General features: G+C 40.7%; 2 protein-coding genes across 2 annotated transcripts; one reads left to right on the top strand and one right to left on the bottom strand.

The window, feature by feature from the left end:
• Window positions 1–175: 175 nt before the first annotated feature.
• On the bottom strand, window positions 176–3,626 carry AIMP2 (aminoacyl tRNA synthetase complex interacting multifunctional protein 2). Its single transcript, XM_054643810.2, has 4 exons — window positions 3,451–3,626; window positions 1,742–1,948; window positions 1,191–1,422; window positions 176–698 (listed from the first exon to the last, which is right to left on the bottom strand). Exons 1-4 carry the CDS (start codon window positions 3,571–3,573, stop codon window positions 313–315), a joined length of 948 nt encoding a protein of 315 aa, XP_054499785.2. The 5' UTR covers window positions 3,574–3,626; the 3' UTR covers window positions 176–312.
• Window positions 3,627–3,742: 116 nt separating this feature from the next.
• Window positions 3,743–14,763, top strand: PMS2 (PMS1 homolog 2, mismatch repair system component). Its single transcript, XM_054643549.2, has 15 exons — window positions 3,743–3,900; window positions 4,137–4,276; window positions 4,874–4,960; window positions 6,021–6,123; window positions 6,798–6,981; window positions 7,446–7,613; window positions 8,771–8,868; window positions 9,149–9,248; window positions 9,500–9,584; window positions 9,974–10,126; window positions 11,137–12,031; window positions 12,818–12,985; window positions 13,454–13,554; window positions 13,778–13,947; window positions 14,333–14,763. Exons 1-15 carry the CDS (start codon window positions 3,881–3,883, stop codon window positions 14,474–14,476), a joined length of 2,616 nt encoding a protein of 871 aa, XP_054499524.2. The 5' UTR covers window positions 3,743–3,880; the 3' UTR covers window positions 14,477–14,763.
• Window positions 14,764–14,984: the final 221 nt, after the last annotated feature.

The following is a 14,984-nucleotide window of genomic DNA, read 5'->3' as shown; positions in this document are numbered from 1 at the left end:
TTTGGCTGTCTGTTCTTAAAAGGTATTTATCCTTTTGCCTTGACCAAAGGCTCCTGAGAAAAGAATCACGTTGCAGTGGAAAAACTAAGAGCACAGGCTGTGTTTATGTAGGATTAATTTACATACCGTAGCCGTGTTACACAAGAGTTACAAAAAAGGAAGGTCACACCCAAAAGGCAGCTGTAATGCTTTTATTATTTTAGGATTCTGTCCAACTGTAATACCTAAAATACATCTCAGAAAGGACTCAAACATTACAGCAGACATGAGGTGGAGTAAGATTAAAACAACATCACTGTGAAGGGTAGGGGCTCACTTGAGTAGCTTCATGACAGAGCTGAAAGGTGCCAGATTCTCACAGGATTTCATCCACTTGTGCACGTTGGCGGGGGCGCTGCCGGCCGTGCCCGTCTGCTGCAGCGCGCTCCACGCCACCACATCAGCCAGTGTCAGTTCACTGCCCACCAGCCACGGGCTCCTGCCCAGGGCAGCGTTCATGGAGCGCAGCACTGCTCCTCTCTCCTTGCTGCTGCCTTCCTTCAGCTGGAAGAGGGCTGTGTCCACCCAGCTGTCGATCAGAGTCGAGGTAACTGCATTGTACTTCTGCCCAAACAGGGAAAAGAGAAATCGAGCGATGTTCCCTTCTCCTTCTATGGGGCACATGGTTTGAATGCTGAACTTCATCTGGGGTTTGGGAACTGAAATTAACAGGAAAAAACATGAAAGTGAATCCAACAGAGTAAAGAAATTACTAGAATGGCAATTCCATGATGAACATTTGTGATGCCAGCATCACTGTTAATATCATTAACCTGATGAGCAGTTTTCAGTCTTGTGGGATAAAGACATCACTTTTTGAAAAATTTAGCCAAATCTCCTCCGTAATTTCTCTTCTAGTTACCTTATTTGTAGAAACTAAAAAACATTTTTTAAAAACCCCAAAACCAGAGGGTACAAACAACCCTGTCAATGCCACATGTATTTTAACAGCAGTAACTATGAACAAGAATCTTCCTCTTCTGGCCCAGCATGGTTCACAGCTATGAAAAGAGAACAAAAATGTTTCCTGCTTCTTCATATCCACCATATGTCAGCACAGGGACAATGAGGCATCTCTGTGTAAGGGTTTATAGCACAAGTTTCATTTTCTCATCTATTGTAAAATATTGATCTAAAAATTTCCTTCTTACCATCTTTCCAAATCAGAGTAAAGCCCAACTGATACTCATGACGTGGCTGCTTCTTAGTCTGCTCTCCAAAGCATTTCAAGAGGTTTTCTGGCACACTTTTCACTGATGAATGTGTGTGAACAGCTGATAATATTTTGTACCGCTCACAAAGCAGACTGTGTATCACTAACAGTGACAGTGGAGGTAGAGAAGGATTTGCATTGATGACAACATCTTTCAGGGCTCCATAATCCTGAATGGAAAGTAAAACATTCAGCAGGTAAGACACATTCCAGATCATACTCATAACTATTGCTTTCATTTGACACCAAAATGTACATAGTCATGCATATGTGTATCTGAAATTCTAACGATATTAAAGTAAATAAATTCAAGCTTGGACATTTAAAACTTGTTTAAACCTTTAAATACATTCCTTCCTTGACATGTAATTAAATGGCAACTGTAGGTTGTGTATTGAGTTCTGAGTGTCCCAGGTTTTAATGCCCCCCTTCCAGCCCTGAAAATGGAATGTTGAGAAAGTACCAATGTAGCTGCTCAACTAAACTCACCTTTCCAAGCATCAGATCTAAATCTGCTCCATTTGTTGACAAAGGAGAAAATTCATCAGTTTGAATGATATTTGTTACATCAAAGTCAGCATCTGGGGTTTGTATCATCTTGGAGAGTCCATCCACAGCACTCTTCAGTTCATACAAGCGCTTCAGAATCTCTTCCTGGCGGGATTCAAGTGCTTGAAGTGATGGGTCAGCCTCCTCCTACAGGAGAGGGAAAAACAAGGCCATGTACACATTCACTCAACTGAGTGTCAAAACAGTCTACAGCTCTCTTAAGATTAAGTTCTGAAAGATTAAAGACTTTCAAATAGCCAGACCATGGGCTTATGTCTATCAGTAATCTCTTGTCTGTATGAGTGTGGTGAAATGGCATGTTTAATAAATTCCTGAAATCTTCCTGCTTCATAGGTTCCTTTAAGCCATTAGTTACAGCAAACTCTGTAACACAATCAAAATCAGACAAAGAGTTGGCAGTGAAGTGCTGAACAATGACTGAAAAATCAAAGACAGCTTGTCAGGTTCTTTTCAGCTCAAAAGAGCAAAGTTGGTAAGTCTGCGGTACAGTGGCCAAACAAGGAAACTTTGAAAATCAGGTAGTTAATAAAAGTAAAAAGCTCTGCAAGTTTAGATGGATGGTATATTGTGTGGATTCAGTCTTTGTCTCAGAGAATATAAATTATAGTGGAAAAAATACATGTTAATACCAATGCAGCTTTTAATCTGTATTACCTTACAAGCAACTCATCTTACAATCTTTTAAAAGAAGATGAAAAATATATTCCTGTGGCAGGTTTTAAGTCTACAAGCTTAAAAATAACATTAAAGAAAAATTTTCAAATAGCCTATTTCTAAGCATCCTGAGTAACGATTAAACAAACCCAAACTATCATGGATGAAGAGATAAAGTATCCAAGTAAAATCTTTATATCCACTTAACATAATATTCTCATAGACAAGACCTGTTAAGTGGCCATTATTTAGTTAGTATACACAATTCCATACTTTGCAATGGGAAGGCATTTCATCAGCATTTCTGTTAAGTTCTGCCCCAAAGTTACTCCTCCTCAGTGCCTCCACCATCAGCCTGGGTGAGGGCACAGCAAATCCAGGATGGCATCAAGCTAAAATTGGCCACAAGCGGCCTGTGAGAATGCCAAGCACTCCTGGCACTGGAGAGAGGCTGCTCAACTAGACCTATGTAACGCAGTATTTGGCGTTTTTCGTCTTATTTAAGGCAAAAGAAACTGAAACTAGAAACTGAGACTGAGGGTGCGTAGCTGGCCGGAGCCCGAGCCGAGGCAGCAGAGCGATGATGCAGCAGGACGGAGCGAGGCCTGCTGGGCGCTCAGCACGGCCATTCAAACACAAAAACCACCACAGGGACACACGCGAGAGCCCAGAAAAGTTAAAATGAGAACTGCGGAAGACTTTAAAAACATTACAGAGAAATTCTTGAAAACGTTGATTTTATTTAACCCTCGGTCGCGCCGCTTACGGCGAGGCGGAGCCAGGGCCCCTCCTGGGGGCTGAGGCGGTGGGACTCGGTCCCGGGAGCTCTCCGGCACCGGAGGCTCCTCCCGGTTCCTACCGGAGCTGGGGCTCTCACCGGAGGGAATACCGGCCCAGCAGCCGCATGACCTCGCCAGAGCGAGCACCGCGGGCCGCAGCCCAAGCAGGTCTTTCCGCCCACCCCTCGCTCGTACCTGCGGCGGCGCGGAGGTGCCGGGGGCGCGGTGCAGGTTGGGCAGGGGGTACATGCAGCTGGGCAGGTGCTCCGCCAGCACCGCCGCGCTGTGCAGCGGCCGCACCTTGTACATCGCGGGCATGGCGGCTCCCGGCCCGCCGCGCGCCCACTCCGCCGCCGCCGGCCCGCCCACCCCCGCGCCCATTGGCGGAGCGGCGCGTGAGTGACATGCGTGGCACCCAATGGGCTACGGGATCGCCCGCCCGCCCTCCTGCCATTGGCCGGCGTTGAGTCGCGGAGCGCGTCCCCACAGGACGGTGGGCGGGTTGCGCCGCCGGGCCGGGAGCGCCGTCCATGTGGGGCGGGCGCGCTCCGGCCGCTCCTAGCGCTGAGCGAGCGGGGCGGGAACCTGAGGAGAGCGCGGCCCGTCCCGCCCCGCCGGGGCCCCGATGGAGGCGGCTGCGCCCTGGTGAGTGCGTGCACCGACCCGGTACCGGCCCTGGTCCCCACGCTCGCACCCCCTGCCCAGGCCGCTTTGCTCCCCTCACGGGAGCCGCGCTCCTCGCACGGGCCGTACCCCGGCCGCCGGCGCGGTTCCGGCTTCTTCTGGTTCCTGCCTCCCCTCCCCGCTCGCTTGGGGAAGCCTGGCTGGGGTTTCTGCCCGCTCTCACCGCTGCCCGTGGTTTGCTGTCCCTCTGTCCCCAGCCCGCAGCCCGCCGGGGCCATCCGGCCCATCGACCGCCGGTCTGTGCATCGCATCTGCTCAGGGCAGGTCGTGCTGAACCTCGGCACTGCCGTGAAAGAGCTGGTGGAGAACAGCCTGGATGCCGGAGCTACCAACATCGGTAACTCTTCCTCGAGTTTTAGAACTTTCCATAGGATTCTAAAGCACGTCTTTTCCCTCAAAACCGAGTGCATGTTAACAAATCCGTGTAAATACTTTCTGTTCGGGGCAAGCATCTTTGCAGTGGTTTTCCACCTCAGGTTAATAAAACATTCTGATTCCCAGACTCCAGCTGCATTCCTAGCAGCATGTGAGATTGTGTTATTTAATTTCTAGTGGCCCCTTTGGCCACTCATAAAGGGGTTGTTCCATGCAGGAGTAATGATCAGGCTGTGCCAGCCTAGGGCTAGCACAGGGTAAAGGCAGGACTGGCTTCCAGAGCTTCCAGGATGGTGGCTGGGATAATTGGGAAAACTTCTGTTTAGACAAAAGTTCAGTGAAGCTGAATTGCCTGAAACTACAGACTGGTTTGCATTAGATTGACCTAACTTTTGACAGCTGTCAGAGGTTAGGGGGTTTTTGTTTGTTTGTTTTCTGTTATTATTCAATTTTGACATGGAAAGCTGTTATTTGAAAAATTGACTTCAAGTACAAAATTGATACCAAACACTATGTGTGAACATAAAGAATTAAAATACTTTATGACTCAATTTTGTAGAGATAAAGCTTAAAGATCATGGGGCAGAACTGATAGAAGTTTCAGATAATGGAGGTGGAGTGGAAGAGGAAAACTTTGAAGGCTTGAGTAAGTTGAATTTTTTTTGTAATTTAGATGTGGCATTTAGTTTAATCAATCATATTTAATGGACACTTGGTTTTTACATAATGTGTGTGTTACCTGCAAGACTTGAGCAACACTAGGCTGATCTTCTGTAGTGCTCTTGTGGTTATAGTTCTTGTAACTCAGAAATAGACTTTGGTTCCTTAGCTTATTTAAGTGGCACAAGCAATACAAATAATCACAGAGGAGAAAATCTTATAAAAGTCCATGTAGATTAATTCATGTTGAATCATTGGTCGTTGTTGAAGGAGTTGAGCTGTGTGGAAGGGGCTGCTTTGGGAAGGTGAATTATAAACTCGAGTATTTGCTGAAGGGGAGCTGACCTTGCCCTGACTGTCAACCTTCCCATTTGCTAGTTTGGAATTGCACAAAATGGGAGCAGAAACAAATGATGAATGATGAATCTAACTAGCCACTGCAGTGGAAATGCTGCCATTTCTTTTTTGATAAAACACCTCGGAATCTTTGCCCCATAGGTTATTACTCAGTAATTTTGGTGCTCACTGTGCAATTTTAGCTCATCAGAAACTCAAAGTGCTGCTGTTCCAGCCCAGTGAAAGTCCAGGGCTGCTGCTGCTGGCTCAGTTTGTCAGCTGGTGACTGGTGCTGCACTGATGGTGTGGTTGGAGTCTCCTCAGCTGTGGTGGTGCCTGGGCTTGCCCTCTGTGCCCCATGCCCAGCACAGGCTGCTGCTGCTGCTTTCTGGCAGGGCACAGTCTGGGACAGGTCCAGCAGCAGCAGAGGCAGGTACTGTGTCCTGCTCTGAGGCATCTTGTAGAGCTTGTAGCAATAATGCTGAATAAATCTGTGATGTAAGTGTGAAATAGCAGGTGCAGCTGAGGATTTTAAAGAGATCTTGTTTATAGGAAAAAGGGAAAGCAAGCAGTATTTTGTCTTTAATGGTTATGTAAAATGCAGTGAATAATACAGAAGGTGTTTTGCTTCTTGATATGCATACAAAATGTACTTGCATAGACCAGTGGCACTTTGAAGTAAAATGTAAATTTGAAATATCTTTTTCCAGCTCTGAAACATTACACATCAAAGATACAAGATTTTTCTGATCTAATACATGTTGAAACATTTGGGTTTCGAGGTGAAGCTTTGAGTTCACTGTGTGCATTAAGGTAATTAATATTATTTATTAGAAGTAGGAAGTTACTATATGCACAAAAGCACTGCACCCTTTCAGTTTACCATTATTGACAGAGTGGGGCTTTGGAAACTTCCAGTTCCTTACTGTCAGGTCAGTTTTGAGAAATAGGTTGCATGACATCCTGAGTCATTTCCAACCAAAATTATTCTGTGTTTCTAAGCACCTAATTGGTCATTTTATATACAAAATTTGGTGTTACTTAAGGATGCAGATCTTTACAGGGTGGAATAGTGTATTTGCATGAGTATTTCATCCTCTGATGTAAAGCACTGTAATTTTAAGTGCTGGTTGTTAGGCTGTAACTCATTAAGGCTGTAATAAATTTCTTTCAGACCAAGTATACATTTGAAATCAGCCTTTGTACACAGTGCTGCTGGTATCTATTAGAATGGGAATGTAGTGTTCAGCAAAACTAGATTTTAACACTGAGCTCTATAAGAGGGGGATGAAAGGGATACAAATAAGAATGTGTAGCTGTGGAAATGTTACACTACTCTGAAGAGCAGGTTCTTAGTTGTGTATGGGGAAGAGTTGTTTTAATAAAATTGATAGTATTGCTGTAGTTTCTATGCTGCTTGTCATGAGGAATAGATAAGATAAAATGGTGCTCAGTGAATAATTCTGTTGCCTCTGTCCTCCCACTAGTGATGTTACCATTTTCACCTGCCACAAGTCAGCAAAGGTTGGGACTCGTTTGGTGTTTGACCACAATGGCAGAATTACTCAGAGGACTCCTTTCCCACGGCAGCAGGGAACCACTGTCAGCATCCAGCAGCTCTTTTATACCTTACCAGTGCGGCATAAAGAGTTCCAAAGGAACATCAAAAAGGTCAGAAATTGGCAATTCAAGGGAGTATTGTCCCCCAGAATTTATTCACTGCTGAATGAAATTCACTTCTCTGTAGAATGTACTGATTACAGACTATTTCATGCCTGTCTTACATCTTAATCAAATAACAAAAGTCTTCTTGTATGCTTTTCTCTTCTATTTTGCAATATTTGGATTTAAAGGTACATTCTCAGATTTTGAAAAGAATCCATATCATGATCACTTATCTGTATTTTAAAACCAGGGACTGCTGTGTTGTGGCTGAATATGTCTTGTAAACATCCTGTTTATTTTTAAAGTTCTATTTTTCATATATATATATATATATTTTAAATTTAGTTGTAAAGATTTTAAGAATAAAACTCCCCCCCTTTGTTACCTGCAGATATTGAATGTTTTGTTTATACATTTGTGTTTTAAAAAGAGATTTCATATGAATTTGAACTTTCTTTTTCCTTTAATAGGAATATGCAAAAATGGTCCAGCTGTTGCAGGCCTACTGTATTGTCTCCAAAGGAGTGAGGATTAACTGCACTAATCAAATTGGCCAGGGGAAAAAAAGCTGTGTGATATCCACTGCTGGAAGTCCCAGTTTAAAGGAGAACATTGGAGCAGTATTTGGACAAAAACAGGTACTGCTTTTATATTTGAAAAGAGAGAGGATGTAGCTGTATCGAGGGATTTTTAATATTTACTAAGTGTGAGAGGTTGGAGTGTAGGTCTGCAGCACACCCCAGAGGCCGACAGAGGAGAGACACCACGGCCTCCATGGACACTGAAAGTCCTGGATCTGCTCAGAGATGTTTTAGAAATTGTTTAGGAAATGGGGTTATGGCTTAATATCCCTCTGAAACCAGTTTTAAGAGCTGTTGTGTCAGCAGATGGACTGTGTGCCACAAGAATAAGCAATTTAAAAAATCCTTCAAATGGTGTGATGTGAAAGTCTTAACTGAAGAACAGCAAACTGAGGTCTATCCACTTTGGCAAGCTCTTCCTATGAAACGAAGTTTTATTCTGGATAAGCTTTAAATGGGATTGCAGTCAGATTGTAAAGCTGTAGACTGTGATGCTTTCTAAGGAATAGCTACAAAAAGATGAGAGCAGAGATTAAAAAAAGCTCAAAAACATCCTTCCTACACCTGTATATTACAGTCATCAGAAGTATTGAGTAGTTGAAAGCTGCTGGCTGTTGAGAAACAATTTTTCCCTCCACAGCACCCATACATAGAATGTTTAGCTTATAGCCTGTTTCTTAATATTGAATACCTTAATTGATAGGAGCTGCTCTAATGGCAGAAAAATAACAGTGGCATGACTGGGAAGATGTTTCTGGTAAACATAGCTGTTCTTAGGGAGCTTGTGATTCAAATAACACATTTTTAATAGTGTTTTATTTTCCTTTCAAAAGAAACTCCTGTTACTCTTTTTACCCTTTATTTTAGCATGGAACTTGCTTAGGTCATATGTATGTCAAACTGTCAATCACTTTGTTCCTCTGTCTGTGTACATTTAATGTAAGGGTCTGTGAAATAACTGAAGTACAGGTTGTGATATCAAAGGATGAAAACAGGCATTTTTTAGAGGAATTTTTCTGTTTCTCAGCAAACAGTGCTATTATCTTCTAGTAGGTTTGGATATTTTAAGTGTTTGTCTTGGTCAGCTCTTGGTCAGCCAAAACCCACCATTTTTCTCAAATAAATTTTAAAGCTAATAAATGACAATAAAATAGATGGGGAAAATCTATATAGGTTTGATGTTTCACTTCCTTGCCTTTTTTTTTTTTTTTCAGTTGCAGAGCCTTATTCCTTTTGTTCAGCTTCCTCCTAGTGAAGCTGTTTGTGAAGAATATGGACTCAACCCTGCTGACATGCCACAAAATCTTTATAGGTAATTAGAAAGTACAAACCACTGCTGCCTGTGGCACTTTACCATAAACCAAAATTTAAAATAATAAATAATAAATTAAAAAAAAAAGGTGTGATTTATAGTATTGAGAAGAGCCAAGAACAGCACAGTAGATATTGGGATGCAGTTTTGTAGTAGCCCTTGTCAGACAAGGAACTGGGAGAGGAGATGTGTATTTCCATACTCACTGGTGCTGTGTAATGGTGTTTCCTTAGGCCCTGTATAAATTCCTTCCCTCGCTCTCTCCTTGTCTGTCCCACAGCATTGGCGGCTTCGTGTCCCGCTGTGCTCAGGGCGTGGGGCGCAGCACGACAGACAGGCAGTTCTTCTTTGTCAACCAGCGGCCCTGCGACCCCGCCAAGGTGAGCGGCTGCTTGAACACATCACCCCACCAACTCAGTGTTCTCTGGAAACATCAGCAGCAGTGGCTCCTGTCTGGGTTTGTTTCTGGTAGTAGAAGTTCCTCTGTCTCAGGTTGCTGTCTTATTGTGTCTGTTTGAGGGAATAAGATCTTAATCGTACAATATACATTTTAGTACATTAATTAATAGACACTGGTGCAAAATAGAAGATAATGTTTTTGAAATTTATTGGTTTTCCACCTTTTTTGCAGGTTGTCAAGATTGTGAATGAAGTTTATCACTTACACAATAAACACCAGTATCCATTTGTTGTCCTTAACATTGGGGTAGATTCTGGTACGTTCTGAATAATTTTTAGTAACTTCAGTAAAGGCTATTACAATTTATTCTTCAATGATGTTTGTATTTAGAGAATATTGTCATTTTCATCTGTATGACTTCCTGCACTCTGGAGATGTTTTAATGCTCAGTTGGTGAGGGAGAAATAGAATCCAGCTGTGGTTCCACTATTTTTCCCCTCCACCTTTTCAACACTCAAAAATAACTTCTTAAGTGATGAGGAAGAGGTTATCTTAAATACAAGAAAACTTGTATCATGTTTGCTGGGATGCTGAGACAGTTAAATCTGATTTGCAGACAAAATGACAAACAAACCAGAACTAATTCTGTGCAATAACATTGCATTTTATTTGTAAAGCAGTTATTTTTCTTTTTTTTTTTTCCAGAGTGTGTTGACATCAATGTAACTCCTGACAAAAGGCAAATTTTACTTCAGGAGGAAAAGTTTTTATTAGCAATTCTAAAGACTTCTCTGATGGAGATGTTTGGTAGTGATGTTAACAAACTCAATGTCAATCAGAAACTTCTGGACATTGCAGGTAGGACACAAAATGTGGAAGTTTTGAGTATGATATATGGCAGAGGATTAAAAATGGGAAAATGTGTTTGTAAAAACCCAAAGAAGAAATTTAAAAAAAAATTAAACCAAAAATAAAGAAGGACACAAAGTTATTAAGTGATTGTTATGGAAATGACACATGCCAGCACAGCAGGATTTACAGTCAACTTTGTGAACAAAAAATTCACCCAGAATTAATTGATAATGCTTGCAAAAGATTTCTCCCAAGATACTAAAGAGACCTATGTTTTTTTATGAAAATGTCTTTGAGAAAAAATGGTCAATGGGTCATAAATAAAATATGAAAATTAATTATGAGTTTATTGGGTTTTAAACTTCAATTATTTTCTGCTACCTACAGAAATTGCTGATTCTCTTGTGACTGTGTAGTCTTTCAAGACTGCTTTCCCAAGTCAAGATCATCTCATTCTCCTCTTTTCATTCAACAGAGCCCCCTCTAATTTTCCTTTTTGCTGACATACAGAATCAGTTGTAACCTGATTCTCACTGTTATTTTAAATTAACCTTCAGTAAAATCCTTGTTGCACTGGCAGTTGATGGGGTTGAAGTCCTCTAATGACCAGCAAATCCCATATACTCTAAGTGCCTGTTGTGCCACCTCCTTAACACTTTGCCAATGGAATTTTATAGTGACCATGAAAGTGTAAGAGCAGCTCACTTTTCATTGTCACTCTGTCATTAAACTCTTGATAATATAAATGTGCTGATTGGACTGATTACTGTTCCAGTTTAAAAAGAGAATACAAATTCATTCTTAGTAGTGTCATTAAATGTCCTCAAGATGTAACTGTTTCTGTGTTTGCTATTAATACATTTCAGCCCTATACTCATTGTCTGAAGCTTCAGGGCTCCTTTGAGCTATTTGCTATTTTTCTACCTCTTTTCATTCCTTTTCCTAAAGCACATAATTTAATTTATGTTTCCAGCTACCTCAGAATCTTGAAATACTCTGTATTCTGATTTCATTAGGTAACTGGAGGAAGATACTTCCTGAAGAGGCAGAAAAGCCTCAGGCAGACACCCTGTCTGACTCTGAGGCTGAAAGTCCAAGTGGTGGAGGCAAAAGAATAATGACTCTTGCCAGATTAAGGGAGTCATTCTCTCTCCATCAAGCAACAGAAAGTCATTTTCAAAGCTCTAAAAAGGTAAAAGAGCAGCACAGTTCCCCTAGACAGAGGTTACTCGATACCACTGGGGGCACTGTAAAGATTCAAAAGGCTGTCTTGACTAAGAAGGCTGAAAGTTGGCATAAGTTGGACTCCAAGGTGTCAATTCCAAGGAGACACTTGAGAAAATTAGAAGATGCTTCAGATTCTGGATTCTGTAGTATTTCAGAGTCAGATGCTGGATGTAGCACACCAGAAGCTGGAAGCTGCATCAACAGTGAAAGTGCAGTTAATTCTGAGGAAGAATTCTGTGGCACAGAAGAACAGATGCAGAAGCAATGTCTTAAAACTGCTGGATGCAGTAAGAAATCATTGGACTGTGATGTTCAGGTCCTGGGCACTGAAGCTGAGCTGGATCAAGTGAATGACTGCACTGATCAAAACAAATTCTCTCAAGAAGCCAATAATTGTTCCCCAAGAATAAAACGTTTTAAAAGCAGAAACTTTAAAAGTGAAGCAGATGATTCCAAGGCAGGTAAATATCCTGAAGTGAAGGACACTAATGTTGATGTACTGGTGGAAGTTAAAAAGAAAATTGTGCCTCTTGAATTCTCTATGAAGGTTTTGGCAGAAAAAGTAAAAAAGGTAATACAGCAACAACAGAAAAATACAGAAACTGAAAATTACAGAAGATTTAAAGCAAAAATTAGTCCTGGGGACAATAAAGTAGCAGAAGATGAATTAAGAAAAGAGATCAGGTATTTCTGCTTTCACTTGTTTAATATGTTTTACTCATCAGTTCATAGAATTAGTTAAGCAAAAATATAAGACCTGTCTTGAGGGTGGGCAAGAGCCTTACATGTACCTGCTAGGTTTGGGTCTATTTTTTATTTATGTCACAAAAAAAACCCTATTTGAGTTATTTAACTGACAGAGCAGCTACTTGAACTAAGTGCAAACAGAATGTGGAAAAAGACACTAAAAAGGCCACAAACTTCATAGATTTGGCTTAGATCAGCCTTGTAAACTGCAATTCAGTCAGAGAAACACAAATTTCATGACAGACAGCACACTGAAAAGACTGCATAGCTCATATTCCTCCCTTGTGTGAATGGCATTTGCTGAGACATGCCTGGAAAAATAAGTTACATTCAGGTGGTCAGGGGACAGTCAGTGTCTGTGATTTGTTAATATTTGGGGTTAAAAAATGTGTTAGGAAAGTCTTTAATTGTGAAAAGAAGGCAAATATGTATCAGCTGCCTTCAGAACCACGATGCCATCTTCAGGGTTACTTACCTGGGCTGTTGGCATACTGCCTGCTTCTAATTTATTACCACAAATGGGGGAAACCTGCCTCAGTGATGGATTTTGTTCTGCCAGAAATGGCCTCAGATTTTCAACACTTATATCCTGCTTAAATGAGATTTTTTTTTTTAATATAAAGTGTGTTCTGCAGGGGAGAAATAGAAGTTTTTAAGTTTTACATGATAACTGATAAGGGTGTAATTTATAATCTTTTTTTTTTTTTTTTTTTTTGTATACAGTAAAGAAATGTTTGCAAAAATGGAAATCATTGGCCAGTTCAATTTAGGGTTTATAATAGCAAAGTTGAATTCTGATCTTTTCATAATTGACCAACATGCTACTGATGAGAAATACAACTTTGAGATGTTGCAACAACACACTGTTCTCCAAGGTCAGAAGCTGATAGTGTAAGTATTTGCAGTGTTTAACAATAATAACATGTTTTAAGTTGAAAATTCAATGTTTCAGAAGGATATCTATGATTTATCTTTATGTAGCATTTCACACATTCAGAACACTTGAGACTCAAGTGGTTTTTATATTCAAAGTGTTTCAAAGAGTCAATCCTTACATGAAACACAAATTCCATGGATGCAGTTGTGGCTGTGCAGCAAGACAGTGGTCAAACAGATTTCCACAGTTTGCAGGATACTGGAGACTGTTCCTGCAGCAGGGAATGCTGCCCAGCTGACTTCATCTGTTCAGTAACACTTGGAAGCAACTGCTCAGTAGTGAATTTTATTTTTTTCACACAGCAGAGTGAAGAGTTTTACTACAGAGCTCTGTATTAACTATTTCTAGGTTGTTTCTGAAACCAGTCTTCAATTCTCTGCACTGTGTATCTATGCAGCTCCATCTTTTTTTCTCTATTTCAGGCCTCAAAATCTCAATTTAACAGCAGTAAATGAAACTGTATTGATTGAAAACCTGGAAATATTCAGAAAAAATGGCTTTGATTTTGTCATAAATGAAAATGGTGAGTTTGGATGATGTTAAAAGTAACTGCCATAGTTACCAGTTTGGTTAGTTAATCTATCAAAAGATTAAACATTATATAAAAATTATATGCAAAACATTAAACATTATATATGCACATCATGTCATAATAACACTTTAAAGTAGTTTCTCAGCTTTTCTCTCAAGAAAAAAGTAATTTCTTGTACTTCTCTGTATCTTTATTGTCATTGCAAACCTTCCAGCTCCTGTAACTCAAAGAGTTAAATTGGTATCATTGCCAACAAGCAAAAACTGGACTTTTGGGCCACAAGACATAGATGAGCTGATTTTCATGTTGAGTGACTGCCCTGGAGTGATGTGCAGGCCCTCCAGGGTCAGGCAGATGTTTGCTTCTCGAGCTTGCAGGAAGTCTGTAAGTACTGCACTTGATGTTTGTGCTCAAATACATAAATACCACATTTCCTGATGTAGGACAGGTGGCTGTGTCTGCATGTGTATGGCAGGGCAAGTTTATGTACTGCTGAGTGTCAACAGCTAACATCCTTCCTTCTGCTCCTCTTGTTTTTATCTCATTTACTTGGGAAATATTTCTGCTAGTTTTTTATTTAGTTCCAAACTAATACACTCATGAACCCACTGTTAGCTGTGTTTTGTCTTCTGATTGTCTGATTGAAGGTGTTTTTTATTTTTACTGCTTTGCACAGAATTTGCTGTAGTAGCTGAAGTACTGCTCTGGTCTGTGTCAGCTGGCAAATGGAAAAAGAAAAGAATTCATTTATTTTTTCCTTTGCTTGCAGGTGATGATTGGAACTGCACTGAATGTGCAGGAAATGAGAAAACTGATCACCCATATGGGTGAGATTGAGCATCCCTGGAACTGCCCCCATGGAAGGCCTACCATGAGACACATTGTCAGTTTGGACTTGATTTCATCACAATAAGTCAGTGTCTGTTTATTAACATTTTAAATTTTAATTCTTGCCAATATTTTGAGCTTTTATCATGATTCTCTTATTTTGAGTAAAAAAAAATTTTAGGCAGTCTTCAAGATGGAAGCTAGAGCACTTGGAGGCTTTCAGCAGGGTTTCCTTGTTATGCCTGTCATCAGTACCAACATCCTGGAATTCATGTAAATAACTTCTCTCTTGTTGCAATTTACTGTGTGTTGTACTTCTTTGAGCAGCAATCAAAACTTTTATAAAATAAATACATTTATATATAAAGATAAGGAGTAGCTGAACCTCATTTATAGAAATACACTGATTCTGAAAATGAAGTGGAATGGGAAACCGAATTGGGAATATTATTGGGAAACCAAATATTAGTTTTCAATGTTTATACATCACGTATATGATAATTTTAGAGAATATGAAAGTTATACACAAGTTTAAATATTTTTTTCCTATACCAAAGCTGGGTTTTGTTAGATAATGACTTAGAGCTTTAATA

The sequence above is a fragment of the Agelaius phoeniceus genome, chromosome 16 (genome assembly GCF_051311805.1).
Source record: "Agelaius phoeniceus isolate bAgePho1 chromosome 16, bAgePho1.hap1, whole genome shotgun sequence".
Lineage (NCBI taxonomy): Eukaryota > Metazoa > Chordata > Aves > Passeriformes > Icteridae > Agelaius > Agelaius phoeniceus.
This window is presented reverse-complemented; position numbering and strand designations above follow the sequence as displayed.

Excerpts from the sequence above, each read along its gene's own strand:
- AIMP2 (XM_054643810.2), bottom strand. The coding sequence starts at position 3,573 with ATGCCCGCGATGTACAAGGTGCGGCCGCTGCACAGCGCGGCGGTGCTG. Across the intron at positions 1,949-3,450 it reads GCACCTCCGCGCCGCCGCAG|GAGGAGGCTGACCCATCACT; the intron begins GTACGAGCGAGG and ends CCTCTCCTGTAG. Across the intron at positions 1,423-1,741 it reads TAGATCTGATGCTTGGAAAG|GATTATGGAGCCCTGAAAGA; the intron begins GTGAGTTTAGTT and ends CTTTCCATTCAG.
- PMS2 (XM_054643549.2), top strand. The coding sequence starts at position 3,881 with ATGGAGGCGGCTGCGCCCTG. Across the intron at positions 9,585-9,973 it reads TAACATTGGGGTAGATTCTG|AGTGTGTTGACATCAATGTA; the intron begins GTACGTTCTGAA and ends TTTTTTTTCCAG. Across the intron at positions 12,032-12,817 it reads GAATTAAGAAAAGAGATCAG|TAAAGAAATGTTTGCAAAAA; the intron begins GTATTTCTGCTT and ends TTTTGTATACAG.